Source organism: Natrix helvetica (assembly GCF_964273705.1).
Source record: "Natrix helvetica genome assembly, chromosome: 4".
Taxonomy (NCBI): Eukaryota; Metazoa; Chordata; class Lepidosauria; order Squamata; family Natricidae; genus Natrix; species Natrix helvetica.
Window position 1 is genome coordinate 40,597,034 of NC_138550.1, and position 24,506 is coordinate 40,621,539.

At 38.0% G+C, this 24,506-nt stretch overlaps 1 protein-coding gene across 3 annotated transcripts in view; it reads left to right on the top strand.

Annotated features, from left to right (window-relative positions):
• The window catches only part of ILDR2 (immunoglobulin like domain containing receptor 2), a 61,583-nt gene extending 58,257 nt beyond the window's left edge, over window positions 1–3,326 (top strand). For all 3 annotated transcript variants that reach the window (XM_081951134.1, XM_081951132.1, XM_081951133.1), the window contains one exon: window positions 1,019–3,326. In XM_081951134.1, the coding sequence (XP_081807260.1) occupies window positions 1,019–1,054 (36 nt within the window). In that variant the 3' untranslated portion in view covers window positions 1,055–3,326. The remainder of the gene's footprint in view (window positions 1–1,018) is intronic.
• Window positions 3,327–24,506: the final 21,180 nt, after the last annotated feature.

Consider the following 24,506-nt stretch of genomic DNA (forward strand, 5'->3'; position numbering starts at 1 on the left):
TTGCAGTCACATGATTTTTCACTTCCTGCTTGAGTCACCAGTTCCAATTGTGGTCCCTGAATGAGGACTACCTACATTAAATATAAACTTCAGGTTGTGCTTATGAGAAGACATTTTAAAGGAATGGGGACAAACTGTCCACACAAGTTTTTAAGGTTCCTATGAATGAATAAATAATTGATTCATAGCCACCTTTCTTTTCATGATCATTGTATATAATAAACATTAAACAAATCAATGAAAAATCCATATTGATTACAATTAGCACATGACAAGCCTCCAGATAAATTATATCTGACTTACAGGATAGTCCCTTGGCCTGAAATGGCCAAATGGCCACTTCATTCTGTTCCTTGTTTTGTCTCTTCCTTCTTCCTAGAATAACTCAGAAATGGATAAATATTTTTTTCCAAGCCATTGGGCAAAAGCTTTTTTTTAAAGAAAGGCTGAATACTTGATTTCATTGAATTGTGTGTTCCATGTGAAAAGAAGCACAGCGATTTTTTTGCCTGTTTCACATTGAATAAAAGAAAAAAAGAGGAAAGGGAATTTGCCTTAACATATAAAAATAGTTGAAGAGCCTTCCTTTTATTTTGTTTCTTTATTTATATCATATAAAGGCCCATTGCTCTTGAAGTGAAGCCTTTCTTCTTTTTGTCTGAAAGAATAATCACTTGACCACACAATATTTTATGGTACTGACTATTGTATTGCTAGGGGATCATTATTTCAATGGAGAAGGGGAAAAATAGAGGCCCTTTGATGGAGTGTGTACTTGGGACATTTTTAACTCTAAAAAAGAGGAATACAACATGAAACCCTTCTATATTTTTCATTATTTTCAATTGGAAGGCTGTGCAGGTGTGTATTAGGGATATAATATGGCAGAAATGTTGACCCTTTTCATTTTATGGTTTTTTGGGTGGAAGGAGGACGTAAAACATTGGTATGTTATACTCCATCTTTCTTGATTGCTTTTAGATTTTATATTTTTGCTTCTCTTTTCTTTTCCCCCCAGAATGAATTCCCAACAAGGATGTCCCTTGTGGTTTGATGTTGCTATAGAAGAGTTCTCTTAATGGACTGGGAATACAGTCATGAAGTCATGAAGTTTTAAAGAAATAAATGCTTTCATAGGGTACATTCAGAGATGTATGTTTCATCTTGTGAACTGAGAACTTATATCATAGTCAGTGTTATCCAGTTGATCTCATGCAATTGATGGTCAAACCCCTTGGAAGGGAACAGCTTACTTGACTAAGAAATAAAACACAAAGGTTCCTTTTGGCAAATTTATTCTCGGATGTCTTTCTGAAAAGGTGCTGCCTTTATATTCTATCTTGAGCCCTCTCTGGAACATTTGCAGTTTTAAAGAAGCGATTTCAATGTATAGTAGAATTCTTGTTTTCTGATATAGCAGATTTTCCACATGCACTGAATCTTATGTTTCACAGGAAACATTGCCACAGGTTCAGCGAGTTTGTCCCATTTCTCTGCTGAATCACATACAGACAGAAATAGAGACTTCATATAAATACACAGTGATTGTTGTAAATTAAGAAATACTTTTCAAGAACATCTGGAAAAGGAAATCTTCATCCTCTTGGAAATGTCTTGAAACCGAGACATGGAGCATTGGACTATGAAGGACAAAACAACAATGTATGACATCTGAAGTTCATTTGTTATTGTTTTTAATGTCCTGTTCATTCAGTAATGGGAGATGCCAGTGAGATTAATGTTTTATTTTGAAAGTGAAACTCAGTATATTTTGCTGTAATGAAAATGTTCCATGTTATTTTGCTATTGTCTGATATGATGTATCAGCATTGCCTTACAGATAAAGTATAGCCATAAAAGGCTTCAGCTGGGGTTACTGAATGGTCCTATCATAAGATGAGCTCAAGTACAGGTTTTGCTGACAATACTCTTTGGACAATTATCATTGTTTTAGAAAACCAATTGGGAGGAGACACTACAACTAGAAAGAATAAAATGAGATGCAAACAAAATGCATACACACACATACAGGAATACATACATACAGAGAGAAAGTGAAACAAAGAATATATCTATGTAAATCTCTTTCTCCCTCTACATTTTTTATACATACACAGATCAGTATTACTTTGTGATTATTATTTCTGGTTGAGACTATTCTAAAAGCAATAGAAAAAAATCCTAAAAATAAAAAAAATGGATAAACATGACCATTAAGAACTACTTCATGTTTTTTTTTTAATTTTTTGTAAAGCATTAGTAGTCTTACAATTGGGTGGCAGAATTAGCAGCTTAAAGAGCTCTTGAGTTTGTTATTTTTTGTATCATGTTGAAGGCATCAGGAAATTTTAAAAACCCTCAAAATTTCCCCATGCATTTTTTTTATAATAAAAGGGTTTAAAATGTCTAAACAAAAAGAAAATGTCTAAAATCTTGAAAGATTCCATGTGAAGACCCAGAAAATCTGAGACACTTTCCAACCTTATGAAACTTTGATTTTTTTATTAAACTAGCTTTATTTTGTAATAGTGCAGAAGCCATGCTGTCACTTTTCCTTCTGTTAACAAATAACACAAGGATCCCTTTTAACAAATAATAGCAATGATTCCTGCTTAGTTGATATCCTAATATAAATCATCTTATTTTATGTGACAACACTAGCAGTTTGATTTCTTTTTCTGAAATATCAGGTTTTTTCTTGATAGACAACTTGTTGCTAAGTGTTATCAATATCAGAAAATATTTCAGACTTGGCAGAAAGCAGTACATTGTTTCCTAGCTGTACAAATCATTGGAAACCTTCTGTTAACATCTTTGCATAAAAAAATTACATTGTACGTACAGATCAGTGGTGGGTTTCTACCAGTTTGGCCAACCTGGTAGTGGTATGGCAGCCTGGATCTCTGCCAGTTACAGCAAGAGAACTGGTCCAGGGGCATGCCAGGCCTGGGTCACTGCCAGTTACAGTGACCCAGGTCTGTCATGCCCCTGGACCAGTTCTCTTGTTGTCACTGCCATCTTGTTTTTTAGTTCTGTGCATGCGCAGAACAATTTTAATTGAACTGTGCGCAAACTGGCAGTAAAGCCGGGCAGAACCCACGCCTGGTACAGATGAAAAGAACAAACTGCTATAGTTATTCACAAACTCGTGCCCAACAGGTACACAAGATTTCAAGATCAATCAGCATTTTGCTGGAACTCCAGAAATTTTAATTCACAATAATGGAAAGTCATCAGCCTGGGGCTAATTGAGCTACCCATATGTAAGCTTAGCCTATACAGTAACTTTTTAAATGTAGAAGACTAATAAACAAGGTTCTCTCTTAGTGAGTTGTGCTTTTTTTTTTATGCTTATATGGCTATGTCTTGTTCATGGAAATTAGATTGCATTAACTATCATCGTAATTGACCTATTGACTAGATTTATATATCATAACGATATATGAATCAAGTCAATAGACTAAAGCTGAGTTTAATTGTGATTTGATGGACAAGTGAAAAGTTTTTGTTGCCAATATACTATATATACTAATCCATCAATATACTAATACGTGCTGACATACATACAACATACTAATCCATAAATCTCAATACACAAATCATACATTGCACCAAAAACCAATACTACATTATGCTGTATCATGATGTTAAAACAATTGATACAATATGAGTATACCTTGAAAGCCCCAGTAGATACAGTGTATCTTTTACTTAATGAAGTAATGAGGATAATGGGGTCCTACACATGTATATTTTCATGTACATATTCAATATAAAGTAGCGGATTTTGTCCTCTGCATCTTAGGGCTGCTCATACTCAGTATATTCAAGGTATTATGTGCTATCATTTGCAAGAATTCATGCAAGGCAATACATTTTTACACATCAGGCAGTCAGCCTATATCATAGTCTTGTAGCATAAGTTTCACAGATACAACTTGGCTAAATAAATGCTTTATGGTAGATAAAATGTTATATAAGTGCAGAAGATCTGCTACTAATGAATACAAAAATGAAACCTTAGATATAATTGTCTCAAGTGTTTCAATTCTATATCTTTCCATCCTGCCTTTTGGGTGTCAATAGACTTTGGCCATTCTTTTTCTGGCATTAAAAGTTAGAGATAACTACTAAATGTTTATGTAGCAATTCTGTCTGTGAATGAAATCTGGCTAGTTTCAGCTCTTACACCAATCCATTTAGTATCCTTTGGTTATAATGACAAACAGAACATTTTCTAAATCAGGGTTCCATAGCCCCCAGGCTGTGGTCTGCTATCAGGCCGCGGCCTATTCACAACTAAATCTGCACATGCACCTGTGTGTTGGACTGCTGTTCGTACAAGTTGAGCTGCGCACGTGCACATGCTGTTCACTTGGCTTGGTTCCCCCCGTCCCCCGCTGACCACCAAGTTGGGGACCGCTGTTCTAAATAATGAAGCCTTCACGTGCATATGTTCTTCTTATCCTAATTAACATGTAGAACCAGGGTTTGTGGAAGGAAAGTAGCATAAGTTCTTCTCAAGATAATTTCATATAGACTGATTCAATTCAATAAATCACCACTGCTTGTAATTGTTGCTTACTTTTGTAACATATCCCATTCTTGAGTGACAATATGGTATTTTGCTCACAAGTGGCCTAGTAATCAGAGAAGATACTCCTTGTGGATCACTCCAATGGGCAGTTTCATTCAGCTGCCCCTTAGCTCTTCCTTATTTTAATGACCCACTGATACATTATTAATGATTTTCTAAAGCAGAGTTGGTGGATGTCTTCCTCTCCATGATCTGACTTTGAGATTACTGGAGTTTCTCCTCCTCCAGCATTCTGGCTGGGGGAGTCCTTTGCATGAGTCAAATTTCCACTATGTTTTTTTTAGTGATAACATAGAAACATTTGTGCATTCTCAATGGGCTTCTTTTCAGAGAACCTTGAAGGAAATTGCCTTTGGGAGATGACTGCTGATAAGCTCAGTTTGACACTGAAGGAAAAAATAAGATCTTTGCCTTAATCACATTGATTCATTGATGTCCCTGTCCAGCATTAGGAAGGCTGGTTCAATTCAAAAGTAGCTAATCACTCTGAAATATTTTAGGCTTGAAGTGGGCAGCCAAAATGGAGTGTGATGTATGTAACCTTGTAAATATTATATCTTTACTGTGTTTAATAAATATATGTAGCCACCAACGTTTAGCTAAATATCAGAAGCTGAATATTTAACTTAAAATATTTCAGAAAATTTTAAAATAAATATATTTCTCTAATGCATGTGAGGACAATCTGACTACAGTATCCTTCACCCCATTGATTGCCAGAGTTCATTTGACATTTATCTGAAAATATATTCATCTGATGCTACAAGTACTTATGCTAGATGGACTTGCATTAAAATACATTTACACTGACTCTGTTTTCATCTTTTCAGTTCCTCAAAAGTTGGCTGTGTAATGCTGAGAACAAAAATAATCACTTCCTGACCTGGGCTGTAAAAAGTATTGGAAAAGCAAACATCCCTTCGCATACATGGTGCATCAAAGAGAAACACATTAATTTCTTACAAACATACATCCATGTCATCCATGAATTAATATTATTTGCATTTCTTTGGCCATGTTTTAAAAAGGAAATTATATGTCTACCTCCTATGATGCAGACTTGCAAAACCATCAGAATAATAAAATAAAATAAAATAAAAATGCCTAGAATGGCTGAAGTTCAATTCCTTCCAATGATAGATTGCTTGCTTATTCTCATTTAAAGGAATAACATTGCAAAACAAACAAATGAAACTCAATCATTTTCAGTCTCAAGCAAATAAACAGGGCTAATTGCTCAAAACCATATGCCATTGTGCCGTTAGATCCAAAGTTAGTTTTAACTTTCAGAGGGATCTTGTGAAAATTCCTCAATGAACATGAAACACCTTTTGCTCTCTGTAAACTTAAGCGCATGCATTTTACAATATATTCTCAAGATATCAGCACCATCTTGTGGTCATACATTAGACATTTCCTTATGTTATTACCTGTTTGAAAAGACAACCTTACTGACAAGCAGCAAGTAAATCCTATTGAAATGAATAGGAAACACTTGGAAACAGGTAATAAATAAATATCTTTTTATTGCTTCCTAGAGGTAAAATGTGCAGTAAATTCTCATTTGTTGTCACAGGTCACAATATTGTTAGTAAATGCTGAGAAAATAGTCACATTTTCTAGAGTAGAACAGAATTTGCACTGATGGCGTTACCTAGTTTGGTACTGAAACATCTGCAAGAAATCAACCAAGCTCGGGCAGCACTAGAAATTCACAGTTGTTTCAGTGCTAGGATAAGCATTCCACTGTTTAAATCATTACATTTAATTGGAATGGAATTTTTTATCAAGTGGAAAATAAAAAATAATATTGATGGTTGATATTCATGAATAATATTTTTATATGACGTAGACAATCATTTTAGATAATTGGCACCTTGCTGTTTTATACTCCTTCCATATTATTTCTTGTGCCAGAAAATGTTTATCTCAGAATCTTTCAATTCAAATGGTCAGTTGGCTAAATTAATACACTCCTATTGAGGACCCAGATTGTTGGGGGCAGTATGCTGACTCTGTAAACTGCTTAAGAGAAGGTTGTAAAAGCACTGTGAAACAGTATATAAGTCTAAGCGCTAATGCTATTGCTATTTCATTAACAAGGATTGGAGGGTGGAAGCAGTGGTTGTGATGCCACTTCCTACCTCAGTTTTACTTCAATAAAAATAAGTTATACTGGGTTCTTTGAATTTGTGTAACAGCAATAGAACTGAACTAGTTTACCAAATGATACACCGCTGTATACATGGAAACTGCTCCAGCTGCATGCAACTAATTCTCAGCTATAAACACATGACTGTCATATAGCACAATATGTAGGATTCATATTGTGCTTATCACTTCATTTATGTCAGGGTGCACGTATATCTGATCAGGACAGCACTTTTCAGCAATGACTTGGAACAGAGATAATAATGAAGGACATAGATTGCCAAGGACATAGACTGCAATTTTCATGCAAATATTTTTTTTCTGCTGACTTAAGGATGGATGGATAAGCATTTAAACAGTGAAATGGTGAAAGGGCCAATAATTCATCCAGGATGCATGGTCAGAAGACTTTGACCAGACTGTCTATTGGCCAAACACTAAATACATTTCATGCCAAAACTTTGTAGGTGCATGAAGAAGAGAGAGAGGGGGGTGGGTGGGAGGGAGGGAGGGGGGGAGGGGGGAGAAAGAGAGAGAGAGACAGAGAGAGAGAGAGAGATTCATCAATGTTTATTCTGTTAAAAATATGCCCAATAAGACTCTCTGTTGCATATACACAGATGCTGAAAATCTGAGTATGATTGCAGTCGGGTATATACATATAAATGCAGCTTTCCTGACCAAGGAGCCACTGATAATTATCTGTAATGTAGAATCTACTCCAAATTTCTGAAGACTGCATACTGATGACTGGCTGAGACTGGTTACAAAGATAAGAGTTAAAACCACACTTTTCAAAATTTCCTGTTAACATCGAGAGGAAAATCTATATTGGCACCATCTGATGTTGCAGCTGGGTTATTATTTAAATAAACAAATAACAATGTACTAACCCCAATTGTTTAAATTATCATAATATACTGGACCATATACTAGTTAGAGATATTTGATCTGTCTAACACACTAGATAAAATGACTTTACCAGTTTAGAGTACCTCTAGTCTCTTCTTCCTTGAAAACTGCTATTTACATTTTTAAATATGAAGACAATATTATTTTCCTTTTTATTTCAAACTATATGAAAAAACACATTAATTCAATTCCTGCAAGCTAATAAGCTATTGAACTATAGTTTATCAGTGCAATATCTGGTACACATCAGTCAAAATTAAAATGTGGTAATTTTATTCTGATTTTAAGAGTTCTTTGAATCTAATTACTGTAGTCTGATTTATGATTTGAGTGTTTGGTAAGCCTAGCGAATTATGTCCTGTTCAACAGATCACAGTTAAGGAAACCATATACGAACTTACATATTGAGTTAATTAAAATAAAATATACCATATTATTATATATTAAGATATATGAATCCAATCATCGTGGCATAAGCTACTTAGGGAAAATCTCTCTCTCTCTGTCTCTCTATGTCCACAGGGTATGATAAATGACAAGTGTGTGATCTAAGTTCTGCCAGTTTTTTATGTATGACACACATGGAGACATCTGCATGCAACTTAGTTATCTATTTTCTATTCTGCAATCACAGAACTAGAGGGAATATTACAGTGATGGTTAACCCCACATGCCCCCTGCCCCCAGAATGCATGCGTATGCATCCCTGTGCATGTGCCCCGTCCCCCCCGCCTCCCATTTTTGGCTTCCAGATTGGTGCAGGAGGCTTTCCATGCACAAAATGGGGCACAAGGGAGCCTTGTATGGCTCCCCCAGGCCCCCCTTTGGCTTCCAGGTTGGTGCAGAAGGCCTTCCAAGACTAAAACGGGGTGCAGGGAAAGCGGTACATGAATGAATTCCCAAAATGCAATGTGAGTGCTGCCCGCACAAGGTTCCTGCCCCCCACGCATGCTCAGCAGAGATCCAAAATCCAGCTGGCTGGCATGAGGCATGCACGCATGCACGGTGGAGCTGGGCTGGGGATCTCCACCAGCTGGCTGACATGCCTGCAGAGAGGGCTCTGTATGTCACCTGTGGCACGCGTGCCATAGGATCGCGATCATGGGAATAGTAGAATCATAGCTTAACTCTTCTAAGGCAGGAAAACAACCGTTAATGTCTCCCTGTAAGAGGCACTTGAGGGAATTCCTTGGAATTCCAGATCTTTGCAGATGGACAAATATTGGTGGACCAAAAAAAAAAAAAACCCAGAAAATAAAGAAAAAGAACTCTGTCTGAGATGCTTTCATTTTGATTCTTGTACTGCAAAGAGGGTTGAACCCAATAGCCTAAACAGTTTGCTGAGCAACATGGTTGATCAGGTTTATACAGTACATTAACAGAGCAGGAGTGGAAGATAACTATGATTGCCCAAGGCTACTACTTTTTATATGATTTTATATGTTTAATCTTCTACCAGAAAAAAAAATCCTTGTTGCAACAATGAAGCAGATGTTAATGTGCTTGGAAAGGGGAAGATAATCTTTACAATTAATTACTGCTGTGAGATTATTATATGTGCAAAATGGAAAGGCTGTGAAATACCCACAATGGTTGGTGAAGACGACAAAACTATGAGAGATGGCAAAATGAACTTGTTTGTTTAGAGAAACATCACTAACTATAGGTTTAACCACCATGTTTTTGATTTCTTTTTCTGAGATCTTGAAATTTTACAACATAAATTCAGCAACCCTTTCCTTTCCCACACTTTGTTTTAACATGTTAAACATAAGAGTCCTAAAAACAGACCAAAAGTATTTTATCTTAACTAATCTAATGGACCATACATATCCGCAGAAATAAAAATAGTTACTCTGAAGCCACAAATAATTTTGTATGCAGCAGCTTGAGGTAGAACAAGACCATTCAGAGTTCTGTTCAACACCTTACTTGCTATACTCCACAGCTTTAATATGTGCTAATAGGCTAATTTATTTTTGCAAAATTTATTATCAGCTCAAGTCCTAGGATTGTGTATTGTCTCTCAGCTTAAGGCTTTGTTAATTAATTTGTTAATTTTTCAAGCAATATTTTTCTGAAAAAATGATTAACTGTTGAGGTAAAGTAATATTTCTTTTATGTGATCAACTGAGGAAAATGTTAGGAGCATAGTACTTAATTTAAATTACTTCATTTATTGACAGGCTAATATTAATGTTTAAGCATGTTATTCAATGTTCAATCAGAGCCTTTTGTCAAATGATCTGTCAGGAATAATGTAAAATAACTAATTATTTTCAGAATCCAATTCTAATTGTAAGAAGACTAATTCTAATATATATGGAGTCGTGTTATTAGGCTTTTATTTTACAATATTTCTGGTAGTACTGAGCTCATTTGTATATGATTTTAGAAAATGAAAAAGGAAGGCAGCAGTGATGGGATTCAAACTTTTTTACTACTGGTTCTGTGGGTCTGGCTTGGGGTGTGTGTCATGGCTTAGTGGGAGTGGCTTGGCAGGCATGGCAGGGGAAGGATACTGTAAAATCTCCATTCCCTCCCCACTCCAGGGAAAGGTTACTGCAAAATCCCCATTTCCTCCCAATCAGCTGGGACTCGGGAGGTAGAGAATAGATGGGGTGGGGCAAGTTAGAGGTGGTATTTACCAGTTCTCTGAACTACTCAAAATTTCCGCTATCGGTTCTCCAGAACTGATCAGAACCTGATGAATACCACCTCTGGAAGGCAGGTAATGAGAGTTGTGGATATCAGGGGGAACAAAAGAAGGTTGAATGGAATGAGGATTATTTAAATAAGTTTTGGGTAAAATAAGATGAGATATGTATGGATGTTGAATGATCATAGACTGAATACAAAGGTAGTTAATAAAAAGGTTATAGATTGGTCAGATGAAAACAAAGAATGGGGATCAATTTGTAAAAGAAATATGTAATAGAAGAGTGAAGGAGTTCTCAGGAACAGAAATTCTTAAAAAATCATGGTTTCTTGCAATTAATGAAACTCTCAGAAACAGAGAAGGAAAAAAGCAATGTATAAAGTTTGTGGATATGCTAAAAGAAAGTATGACTTGCAATATATTTATACGGGTTAAGGCAAGGGTGAAATGTATTAGGTTCCGACAAGTTCTGGAGAACCGGTAGCAGAAATTTTGAGTAGTTCGGAGAACCGGCAAATACCATCTCTGTCTGGCCCCATAGTGGGGTGGGAATGGATATTTTGCAATATCCTTCCCCCAGGAGTGGGGAGGGAATGGGGATTTTGCAGTATCCTTCCCCTGGAGTGGGGTGGAAATAGAGATTTTGCAGTATCCTTCCCCTGCCACACCCACCAGGCCATGCCCACAGAACCGGTAGTAAAAAAAATGAATTTCACCACTGGGTTAAGGTCTCTGGGAAACAGCAAGACTGCATTATGGAAATGTAAACAGAAAGTTTCTGGAATTGTCACACAAACTGAAGGAAAACAAGTCAAATTGTGGTGGAAATCCAGTTCTAGGGCCCTATTATGTGGGGTGCCTCATGGTTCAAATCTCTTTTTGCTCCTATTTCTATATCTATATATGAAGCTGCTGGGAGAGATTCAGTGTAATCAGTAGGTTTGATGATACCCAATTATACATTTTATGCCAGCCAGAAAAGTAATTGCTCAGGTGCTGGCTTGTACTTGGAGCCCGTAAGGGTTTGGAGGGACAGAAACTGGCTGTGACTCAACCCTAGAAGCTGGAGTTGTTCTAGCTGGGAGAACGCGGGTGGACAAATGGAGGCGAGCCAGGACTTAACAAATGCTAATAGTTTATTGCTAACAAGTTGCCAAATGCGGCACTTCACATTTCGCGCCTCTCAGCTAACTAGCAACAGCTGAGCCCTGTTTGACAGCCCTTTATATATGCCGGCTGTCAAACAGTCAACCAATCAGCGTCGAGCACAGCGCCCCTTAGCGAAACGGACCAGAGGGAAAACTATGATACATAACACTCCTTCATACTTAGAACGCGCATGCATAGTCTTCCAAATAGCCTGGGTGGTGTCGGACCCGCCCTGATCTTCACAGAGTGACCTCTGCCTCAGAGTTAGTGGCCGCGGTTCCCATGGCCTCAGGCCTTGCCCCTTCAGACTCTGTCAATGCTGGAAACTCACGGGGAAGATCAGGTAAGTGTCTAGGTTTTTCTATTCTATTATGTGATCGCTCAGGGCAGGTAGACCGAGACCTAGCCGTTTGCTCTGAGCTCTCGGTGGCTTGCCTATAGGATTGGCCCTGTTGTTCCCCTGCCATGTTTGACTCTCTTTGCCGATTTCGTAACTGATTGATATGGCGCCTCCATACTCGGCCGTCCTCTAGTTCTGTCAGGTATGAGCAGGGGCCCGTGATTTTTCTGACTACCCCTGGGACCCATAGTGGGTGGCTGACATAATTCTGTGCATAAACTGTTGCGTATAATGGAAACCCCTTAAGCTGACTGTGCGAGTCTAAGGGCTTTGAAGGGACATACTCTGGGTGTAGCCTGTCTAGTGTTGTTCTGATTCGCCGACCCATTAATAATTATGCCAGGCTTTTGTTTGTCATGGAGCATGGGGTGGCATGCTGCCATAGCAAGTATGTGTCTATGTCTTCCTTCCAATTGAGGGGGCCAAACCTAGCCAGGGCTTCTTTGCTGATCTGACAGTGCGTTCCACTAGGCCATTGGCCACTGGGTTGAAGAGGGCTACAAAAGCATGTTGGACCCCTAGTCTAGCAAAGAAATTGCCCAGCAATGCAGCAGTAAATTGGGGCCCATTGTCAGAAACGACCAGATCTGGTAACCCATGGGTCGCGAACACCCTCCTTAACACTTTGATAATGGCAGGGGCAGTGGTGGTAGACAATAATGCAATTTCAACCCACTTAGAATAAGCATCAACAATAACAATAAAACTTTGGCCCTTTACTGGCCCTGCCAAGTCCATACGAATCCTGGACCATGGAGCCCTTGGCTGCTCCCAATTCTGGATGGGAGCTCTGGGACAGGCAGGTGAGGACTCCTGGCACTTAGAACAGCCAGAGACCCACCTCACAATGTCCTGGTCCATGCCCGGCCACCAAGCATAGCTCCGGCCCAGTGACTTTATCCAGATGATGCCTGGGTGGCCTTCATGAAGAGTTGTCAGCACCGCTTCTCGCAGGGAGGCAGGAACGATCACTCGGCCACCCCATAGGAGGCAACCCTGCTGAGAAGAGAGTTTATATTGCCTGGTGGAAAAGGGTTGCCACTCAGTGCCCAGTGGTTTAGCTGGCCATCCTCGTTCAGTCCAAGCCAGCACCTTGGCGAGTAGTTTGTCCCGACTTGTGTGTGAGGCCACATCAGCTGCTGTTATCGGCAACTGCATCTCGTTGATAAGCAAAACCTCAGAGGCAAGCGCTGGGTCTTTTACTGCGATGGGCAAGGGGCACCTGCTCAAGGCGTCGGCATGGCAAATGTGCTTCCCCGGTCTGTGATGCAAGGTATAGTTGTAGGCAGCCAGGAACACAGTCCATCTTGTGAATCTGGGAGATAGAATTTGGGGCGTTTGTCTGTCCCCAGCGATGATGCCCAGCAGTGGCTTGTGGTCTGTCACTATGTGAAAATGGGGGCCATAGAGATACGAGTGGAAGCGCTTCACCCCGGCTACTATAGCCAAAGCTTCTCGATCTAGCTGGCTATAGTTCCTTTTGGGCGAGGACAGGGTGCGAGAGAAAAACGCCACAGGAGTTTCTAGTCCTGACTGCAGACGGTGGCTTAAGACTGCTCCGACCCTGTAAGGAGACGCGTCACAAGTCAGAATCACAGGGATGGATTCATCGTATTGGAGCAGGACCCTCTCAGAAGTTAATTTTTTTTTAACATTGTCAAAAGCTGTGGCTTCCTTCTTGCCCCAAACCCACTTCGCTGAGTGGTCTAGCAATCTGTACAGGGGTTCTACAACAGACGCTTTGTGAGGCAGGAAAATATTATAAAACTTGAGCAGACCCAGGAAAGCCTGAAGCTCAGCTTTGGTTGTAGGCGGAGGAGCCTGACTAATAGTCCGCACTTTCTCAGGGGTCGGATGAATTCCTTTCTTGTCCCCTAAAACCCACAAAAATTCGACTTGGGGAACTGCAATCTGGCACTTGGTCATTTTAAGTTTTAAGCCAGCACCACGGAAACGCCGAAGTATGGTTCGCAATCGGGCCGGGAGGGTGGACAGGGAAAGGGCTGATACCAGGATGTCGTCAAAATAGGGAACGACGCCTGGTATCCTTTGTAGCAGCCTTTCCATTAGATTTTGAAAAAGTCCAGGTGCTACGCTGACCCCAAATTGTAAACGGTTACATTTAAATGCGCCCCTATGTGTAACTATAGTCTGGGCTGTAATCTGGAATAGCTATATGAGATAGGCAGCTACATAAATAAAAAATATTTTTCTGATTATCTTAATAAAAAATGTAAATAAATAAACATGCACATCTTAAGTCATGTCATATATACTTACCTAGCCATATGCAAAATTATAAGGCTATTTCTAGAAGAAGTTACTGAAAAGGCATCAAACTCCTTCAACCTTATTAGGACTCAAGCCTGGGATATGGGAGGTATGGGACGCTGACATTACTAAAACTGTGAAACAAAAAGTTGCAGCATTTCAAGTTACAAATACACAGCAACTGAACAGAAATAAAGCAGCTGCTTCTCAAACGTAGTTAACATTCTACAGTTTGATTACAAAAGTCTAAGAGCCACCTTTGAACTGCACAAAAGTGCACAACAGTCTTATGTAGCCTCTTCCCCCCCTCTTTTCCAGAATGCTGATTCATTTTTCAACTTGTGCAGATAACTTCTGCTTATTCAGTTCTTGACTCAACTTTCCTATCTTCCTTACTCAAGTTTTGATCTTTCCTTCTAAGTTTCAAATAATCTTTACCCCCATACCAAAATCATTTGACTTGGTTTTTCACCTATTTCTTCCTGGACTTTTTATCCTTTGGCTTTTCTATCTTTCTGGGGTCTCTTTCTTAAACCCCAGTTTGTGCCTGTGTCTTTTTAATCCCAATCATATCACTTTTTACCCCTTTTCTTCCTAAAAACTAGCTTGCCAACTGCTTTGCTTGCTAAGCAACTGAACTGTTTGTGTGTTCCTTATATCAGTTCAGTTAAAGTTTTATTCCCATCAAAATAAAACAGAACAAGTAATTAGATGCTAATGCATAAAACTTGAGAACTTTCAAATTTTATCAGTTTATTCTCTATTGGCGATTTCTACATTTCATACTTGTTGAGATACATTTTATGCTTCATTTGACTAGTCTTTTTCTCTTTGATATTCTTAAAATGATTTTGGAAAGCCTTTTTCTGAATTCTGCTAAGTATATAGCAATGCTAATTAACACTCATATCAAGATTCTTTTGACACTTGCAGTTCTTTTACCACAGTCAGCAGATATCATCCTACAGACAGTTAGGGGGGGAAAAAGCCTAAAATGAAATGGAGAGAGAGAGAGTATCACTGAATATTTTAAAGACTCATATTATAGATTCTAAAAGAACATGAAAAAGCCTACGTTCCTATAAGAACAGTTTTGGAAATGTTGAAAAAAATTCATGCTGATCAGAAACAGAAAGAGATGATATAAAATGTTCACTGACTTTAAAATATTATTTTAAGTTGCAAGTGTATACCTTGCTACTGAAGCATAAACAATATATATATATATATATATATATATATATATATATATATATATATATATATATATATATATATATATATATATATATATATATATATATATATATATATATTTGTTTTCGTAGATTTTCACGGGTGTAGGTATGCTGGTTTTGTTGTATTCGGGTCTTTTCCCGTGTAAGATTGAAATTGTCTTTGCAACGTTTCGGCAAGATCTCACCTGCCATCTTCAAGCTTGGGCTTAAAATGGGAACGGAGCTGCCATCTTTCTGTAAATCTTGGTGGGAGGGGAGGGGGTGCTGGCTTTGTTTTAGTAAGTGGAATGATTGGTTGTGTGGTTGTATCATGATTGGTAGATTGGTGCTGATTGGTGCTGGCTGTGTGTGCATTGTTGTTTTGTATTGTAACGGCTTGGGTGGTGGGTGGTGTTCGTTTGTTGGCTAGGGCTGGTTTCCAGATGTTTGGTAGGCGGGAGGTATCATCACGTTTATTCATGTTGTGGGGGTGTTTCTCTATTTCGATGGCTTCCATAATTATTCTCTTGTTGAGGTGTTCTGTTTTGGAGATTAACCTGGCTCCTTCAAAGTTGATTTCATGTCCTGTAGCTTTAAGGTGCTGGAAAAGGGAGGAAGTTTTTTCTTTTATATATATATGCCAAAAATGAAAAATATATGTTTGTTAATGATCTGAAATGGCTATTACTGTTTACAGTAACATACATTTAAGGTTGATGAAAAGAGCAAGAGGTATCTAAATATGTCCCAGCTTTTTTTTTCCCTACAGGTAATCCTTGCTTAACAATGAGTCAAAATTAAAAATAAATCACAAAAACGGTATCTACAAAATTTTGGATGCTTGGCAACTGGATGGCATTTATAGCCATTTGCAACATTCCATAGTCACTTGACTGAGATGTTCAGCATATTTTGCCAGTTTTCAGTGTTTACTTCCTGGTTTTGGCAAAAAAAAGAGGCTTTAGATAAAATGGATTAATTTAACAACTGCAGCATTTAATTAACAACCGTGATGTTTGCTTAATGACCACCACAAAAAAGCTCGGACATGGTCATATGGGGACCTTCTTAATGACCAAAATAATTCTGGTTTTAATTAAGGATGTAACTCAAGGATTACCTGAATTGCAGTCTTGTTGCCACCAAATTGGAAACAATTAATTAGAGAGATAGTTATGGAAATATTGCATAACCTTTTTCTGAATAAACTTTTGCAAACAAAATTTCAAATCCTGAAAGAAAAGCATTGGAAGTTTTTCTGCTCTACATGAGTAACAACTATCAAAGGAAATAAAATTCTTACATTGGACACTTTTGGAATTCATGTTTTAAAAAATAATTATTTTGCATACTTCCAGGTTTTTACTAAAATGACTTTCTTATGCCTGGTTCAAAACTGAATTACAATTTGTTTTAGAAGCGATTGCCATTGAGGTTAGTGATTGTGCTGTTGTTGTGGTCAATGGTACTGTCTAAACTTTTCTCTAATACAGGCCCTAATTAGGTTTACTATTAATAATATTCATTGCCCACAGCCTTTAAACATGTATTCCATAATCTTCTGATTCATTTCCTGGTTTTCAAGGGTGTTAGTAATTAATGATAACAATGATCAGTAACGCAGTGCTCAGCGACATCAAGACTCTGCAACGCCCCTAGAGAACAACATACCGTATAGAAAAGCCTAATAATCACAAACATTTTGCAAAACAAAATTTTTACAGACGTCTGTATTTTCACAGGGAATGTCCTGATATTTAGGTCACTTTTATTATTTTAATTAATGGCACATACAACGTGGCGGGAGATGACAAGATTATTGATAATTTCTATGTTACCTTCACAGATAGAGAGAGACCATCTTTCTCAAAAATCTGATGTTGGGGTACACAAGCATTGTTATTCCATCCACAATTTATTGGTTGGTTTATTTGGAAAACAAGAGAATAAACTATTGTGGTTTCTGAAGTTCTCACTTCTCTAAAGTTCTCACTTTATAGAAAAATAGTCAACCATGTAGTTAGAATACTCCCCAACCGAGCTTGGAGAAAAATCAACATACACGGTCTCTCACCCAGAAATCTGTAGAGTATCACCTCTAAATGCTAACAGAGATAACAAGTACCATAGCCCTGGATTGGAATCTTAGTTATACTGCAACCTGGCAGGGCAAACCTGAGAGAGGGACTCTCCTCTTTAAGGCCAGCCAGGTTTCAGTAATCCATGCCAGGTCAGCCCTATCATCCATGATCAAGTCATAAATGAGGGAGGCCATATTATAGATTGACCTGGAATTCAAAAACAGCGACTGAAAACCTGGGACTCTGAAGGTCTGTTGATTAGGAAATGTGATCCAGTGTGGTAGCTGCAGGTCCCCTGTAAATTATATAACCAGAGAAACATGTAGAATCCCCAGGGAAAAGGGATTATGATTAAATAAAGTGACTAAAGAAACTCAAACAATATGCTGAACTAAAATATGATTAGTTAATTTGTGGTTCAGTGTGCTTAGTTTGTGACTCAGTGAGTTGTTGAATCAAAGCAATTGGGGTATTTCAATAAACCATAGTTGTATACAATCTGAACTATATTTTAAAATGCAATAAGTGACCTTGTCTAGAAAATTTACGTGAAGTTAGCAAACATTCTCCTCAATCCAGAAACCTCCCCAAAAATCTCAAACACAGGAACCTCCACAAATAAAATATGAGAATAGCGCCAATTTGGAGCTCCTGCTTACACAGAAGGTCTTAATGAGAAGTTCTGTTATTAAACCAATGATCCAAACCACTAAATATAAAAAGGGTTTTATTGGAAAAAATGAAATATACGAAAAACAAAAGAAGGCAACGAGGGATCAGAATTTTGAACAAATACTAACTGAATTATTAATAACTGAAATAATTATTTATTACTTCTATGAATAAAGTCTTCTGTTTCAGCAAATATTCAGTATTCAGTGCAGAGAGGATCAGTGGAGATGGACCATCTAAGTCTTCTGAATGCATGATGTTAAACAAATCTTTGTATCCTTCTTTTTTTCTTAAGCACCTTTTTCAGTTATATAGAATGTGGAGGATAATTGATAGGATGCCTTCTTTGTCTGGTCAATTAATCTCTAACATCCTTGCCAATAATAAATTATTTAGGGACTAAACCATTTTCCTAATGATTCTTGATTTAACTGTAAAGACACTGTTTACTGTGCACAAGTTGTGTAACTGTACAAATAGGATAACATGAAGCAGTTTTTAATGGGAAATAAAATGTTAACTCAAATATATTCAGGTCTCTTGCATCAATGCAATTAGATGACTTATGGAAACAGTTTTGCCCCACCAAAAATACAAATTTGTTATACAAATATTAAACATACTTGAGCAGTTGTGTAATGAAGTAAATATTGTTTTTAAAGTATTAAATATACAGAATATGATATTATTAAAAGTTTTGAAATTAAATAGATACGGGAGATTAGAAATGAAAACATTTGATTTATATTTTCATGTGTGTACCATCATCTAGCTACTGTAGTTTAATGTAGAAGGGAAAAACTTCTACACAAAAAAAAACCCGTGTAAGCTTTTTATATGGAATTTTAATGTGCATTTCTAATTTGTGAATTTTTTTTTTTACCATTTGTCCTAATTTCTGAAGATAACAAAATAACCTTCCATTCACAATTTTCAGTGAACGGAGCAAACAGTAGAATATTTAATTTTATTATCCATTTGGTCAAGAATACAAGGCTAAATCCCAACATTTGTGTACCTTGGAATGGGGTATAATAAAGGCTCTATAAATTAAGGACTTGGAAATAGAAAGTTAAATGGATTGGAAAAATCCAAACATAGACAACAAAATCCAAAACAGAAATTCTGGAGCTTATAGTAAAAGGGTAGTATAAACTGGTTTCATGAATACGCACGGCTTCTGCACATGTGCAGCTTCTGCCAAGCAACAAGGATCGACTAAGCAGCCTTTCGGGGGCTGCTCTGCTCCATCTCTGCTCTCCAGCTGCTAAATTGCACAAGAGATGCTCTCTCCATTGCTACTATTGCTGGGGAAGAGAGCATCTCTTGTGCAATTTAGCAGCTGTAAGCCGCCGCTTTCCTCTGAGTCTCATCCGGAAAGCACGCAGCACAGAGAAGCAGCAGCCATGTTGAATTCTGGTTCTCTGTGCCACAACACTTTCTGGTTGGGACTTAGAAGGAAGCTGCAGCTCACAGCTGCTAAATTAGACAAGATACTCTCTCCCAATAAGAGCAGCAGTGGGGAGAAGAAGCTGCTGACCCAGAGAACACATGGAGCATCTCCGCGAGTGACCAAGGCTTGGCAAGGACGGAAGAAGCAGCTGCAAGATCTCTGCTGCAGCACCTTCTGATGGGACTTCTTACAGAAGAACCATCCATTCCATTCCCAAACCACTTTGGCCCTCCTGCACCAACTGCATGGCAGCCCTTCGGCTTAGCGTGGCAGGCCACAGGCTAAATAAATTGCTTTGGACCCAATGGGCTGTAGTTTGAGACCTGCAGCATGCAGGCAGAGGCCTGCGGCAAGGCTGGAGCCAGGGAATGGCGCATTCCCTGACTTAGCCAAGGTGAAGGGTGAACGGGCAGAGGCTCCAGGGCAAGGCTGGAGCCAGGGAATGGCACATTCCTCGACCTGGCCGAGGCGACGGGTGAGCGGGCAGAGACTCTGGGGCAAGGCCAGAACCAGGGAATGGCATGTTCTTGAGCCCTGACCTGAGGTGAAGGCAAGCGGGTGGCATGTTTACCTTTGGTGAGCAATGCAAGTGAGACATGGAGTTTAGCTGGATGTTCTTGATTGCATGGTGAAGGTAAGATAATATATAGGGCAGGGTGGGATGGGGCGGGTGGGGCTAGCCAGTTTTACCAGTTCTCCAAACTGCACAAAATCATAACAACTGGTTCACCTGAACTGGTCTGAATCAGCTGAATCCCATCCTTGGTACTAACTGGACTTAGTCTGGCCCTCAATCTTTAGTGCCAATAAATCCAACAGATATTCTGACTTCCCTATGGCATGCTTAACTAAATTTGAAGTGTCTAAACACAAGAGTGCCTTTACTCTGGCACTTTATGCCCTCCCCTCAGCTGTCTCTGAAGACCAATATAGGAAGATTCCCTCATACAGAGAGACAATGTCCCAATACTTTGGACAGACAAAAACAACAAAGTCTGTGCTTCTCCAGTGCCTACATTATAGAAACAGTAATACTATTTTAATCTCAGCATTACTGCACAAAAACACACACAGGACAATTCTATACTTCGTTGCTGCTTTGAAATATCAAATTTGCATACAGTGTTGCCAGGCTCTATGCAGCAGTGTTTAAATTTGTTGTATGATGATCAGTGCCATAAGCTAGACTTAATGAGCACCTGGCACCGATCATCATACAACAACGTCGTACTAAATTTATGTCAACTTTGAAATGGATCGGGCCTGCCACAGCCATCTTTCTGTTTGTCATATTGCCACATAGTGTGGGAGAAGGGAAGTCTGGAATGTCAGACCAGACAACAACAACCCATGGGAATCAAGGTCATCTTAATAGGTGCTGGCCAGAGACTGAGTGGAGTTGCCAAGGAGATGCCAGAACACCTAATTGGACAGTGTGATCTGGGACCATGATGGAGGCAATTATCTTTTTCTTTAATTATACTGAAACTACGGTAAATATTTAGAGCTGGTTTATTTTCATTTGTGTCAAAATGATGTACTCAATAAAACAAACCTGTAATTTGATAGCTATATTTTTCCAACTACTACCCTTTATGCTCCATTGTATTCACTTAATACAGTCCCTTCTCCTTTTAGACTTTTGTTTTTTTCATATATGATTGCTGTTTTAATACACATATTTTTAATATCTTTTAGTTTTTTATAATTTTTTTGGATTCTGACGCATCACCTATGCTTTTTAATTGACTGCCGTACCTTCCTCATGCTAATCTAGAACCATAATCAATATTTGATTTAATCATATGCATGATTGGAAATATCACTTTACTAATTATTAAATATACTTAATTAAAGTATATTAATTAAATATCATAATTAATATTGGTTTGGAGGAAAGACAACACGTATTGCCTTTCCTTCAAACCAAACACTTATGCCCTGAATTTTACCTTTGAGTTTTTATTTATTTAATTTCTATAGCCACAAAACTCAATCAAGTGACTATGGACAGTTTATAATTCTAAAATTATAAAACATTAAAAAAATAAAAACACCCAGAAAATAAATAAGTATAACAGCAGCTGTGAGGATTAATCAACTAATACTAAAGCCAAGTAATGGGGCCTTAACACATTCCAAGTTCTAGGCCAGGTTACATAGCCAGGTTTTTAAAGCTTTGTGAAAAGCCAACAGATTGGGGCCATTCTAATCTCCATGAGGAGAATATTCCATAAGGCAGAAGCTACAGCAAAAACAAAAACAAAAAAAGCAAGCCCAACTTCTAGTTCCCACTAGTCCACACTTTTTGACTGATGGGATTTGCAGTATGTCCATTCTATTGTAATAGTTTTCTATACTTCTAGAAATTAAGTGTTAATTGTTATTCTCATTTATTCAATAGTGCCTATTGATATTTCACACATGACTTTAAATGAAGTGGATGTATGGAATCAGGGAAAGCAAATGCAAAAGCAAGAACTTGCCAATGGTTATTTGAGTGAGAAATTAGAAAAAGAATTGGAATTGGAAAAAGTCTTTTCCACATTTCAGCTCTCAGCTGCCTGATTCCAGTGCATAAAATGGCTGGAAATAATGCCACCTTAAGGGATCATTTTCTGAATTTCAACTTCTTACTTTGCTCTGAGCATGGCTGGCTAAGTACCTAGCAGAAGTGGAGGGGTTTTTCTTAAAGGAATTGAAGCACGGCTTGGAAACAGGACCACACAGTTTGAGTTGCAAAATATGAAAAATACTACCTTTGATATGCAGCTACACAGAAGAAAATTTCATTAGCAATTGGCTATGAATACAAATATGGGTGGGTTTAGTTAGGGCAACATCATACATTCATGCCTTTAAGAAATTACCTTGTGCCAGGTAACCTGGAAATTCAGTTCTGAATGACAAGGGACAACCTAATTATTATCCTAAGTCATTTTAGATATAACTGAATTTGCTTTATACACCAAATATTTAGTTCAGGAATTTTTTTTAATTTTGTTTGCTTCACATTAAATAGTTTTTCTAAATTCTTCACCAAATTTATTGGATGGAAAAGAGACAAAAGTAGCATTTCTCCAACAATTTCTCAAGGACAGCATTCCACTGCAGGTTGATGGTAATACTATTACTGAAAAAAGGAGAAAGCATTATTTCATTCTGTCGGTCCTGGGAAATTGATTGGTATGTAGAAAGTTAGGAAGGCTTTAGACTAACTAAGAGATGAATGTGTAATATGCTCATACACCCTTTCCCATCTTGTTCAGTGCACCAGCGCTCCACTCATAAGAATCATCCAGAAATTCTCTTCTCCCTTGAAAAAGACAATTGCGTTCATTAAAAGAAACTTTTCTTCCATCAGAAATAATTTCTCTTTTTGCCATACTGAACAAAAATTGCTAAGAAAGTGCAGAAGGATTTTCCTGCCATTTTCTCTTATGTTTACCTAGAGCCAAAAGAAGGAAGTTGAAGCTACAGTAAGTTTTGGTCTTACAGTCTCAGAGCCCCCCCCCCCCCCCATGAATTTCATCCAACTCTCTCTTCAAAAATAATTTACACTCTAAAATTTTGGGTCCAGCTATTATACGAACTTCCAACAAGGTCTCTAATGTAGCCTTGATCTCTGACATTATAGCAAATTTAAAAGGCAGCTATTAGTGATGAGGGCTGGTTAAAATGTTACTGCTATGTGCCATTGCTACTCAAAAATGACAGGAGCTTCTTCTAAAGCCCAAAGTCTCTTTAAATATCAAGTTGACCTGACTGCAATCTTCTCCTGAATATTTCTCTGTTCACCTATGAACACTATTTTCACATTTGGGCCTTTATTATTCTCAGAATAGATATACCTAGAAGACCAGCAAGAATAGCCAGAATAATTGCCATTTATAAGTCCACCTGACATTGTAAATCCACCAGGAACTACGCATTTTGGATCGTGCAATAACACAGGGCGAAATGGGATTGGCTCTTTTATAGCTCATGATGCTGCTGTGCAAATACATACACAATTGCAAGATCCCATTCTCTCCATCTTACCTATTTTATTTAGGATGGGAGAAGAGGAGCAGCCTATTAGCATAGAGTTGGCGCAAATCCAAAACACAAAGAACAAGGGCATCCATGGGTACCTTTCTAATTGCAAATGTCTTTTCTCCCCTCTGTGCTGGCCTGCAGATGTCTGGAGATTCAGATGACTGCTTTTCTCACGGAAGGCTATTTTTGTCACATCTTAGATCACTGATTTTTTTTAAAAAGAGAGAGCAGTAGAGACAAAATTAAGTTATCATGACCTTCAGTCAGTTCTACTGCTTTTAGCAATGGAGTCTGATATTTTGGGGCTAGATGGGGAATCCACCAACACACTAACTATAAACTTGACTCTGCCTATTTTTTTTTTTGTAAAATACATTATATACAGATACATTATATACAGTACAGTGGATCAATATATATGCAAAAATGGTGTATACTTATACCATATAGATCATTAATATAATATTCACAACAAATGTATATGCTATATTTCTTTGTTGGTCAAAATTGCATATTTAATACAGCTGTAATATAAACAAGACTTAAATTTGTATTAATATTATCAGTATTACTGTATTATAGCTATTTTTCCTATATTAGGGTCATCTGGTTGCCATGAAAGTGGCAATAATGATAAAGGTAGGTAGGATCTAGCAAAGAAAAGAAGCCATAGTATGCACAAAGAAAGGGAACCAATTACATTCTGACGCTAATGCTCTAATCCTTCATTTCTTCTCTGACTTAATTCATTAATATACATACACATATACTCGATTCTATTTGAGGTTAGCAATAGTTTGAAGGTAACTACTATGAGAAATGGTGCCTATGGAAGGCAAGCTGGAGTTGTAGTTCTACAGTAAAATGGCAGTTTCTCAGGAAGGAGGGAGCTAATTCCAGAAAGGA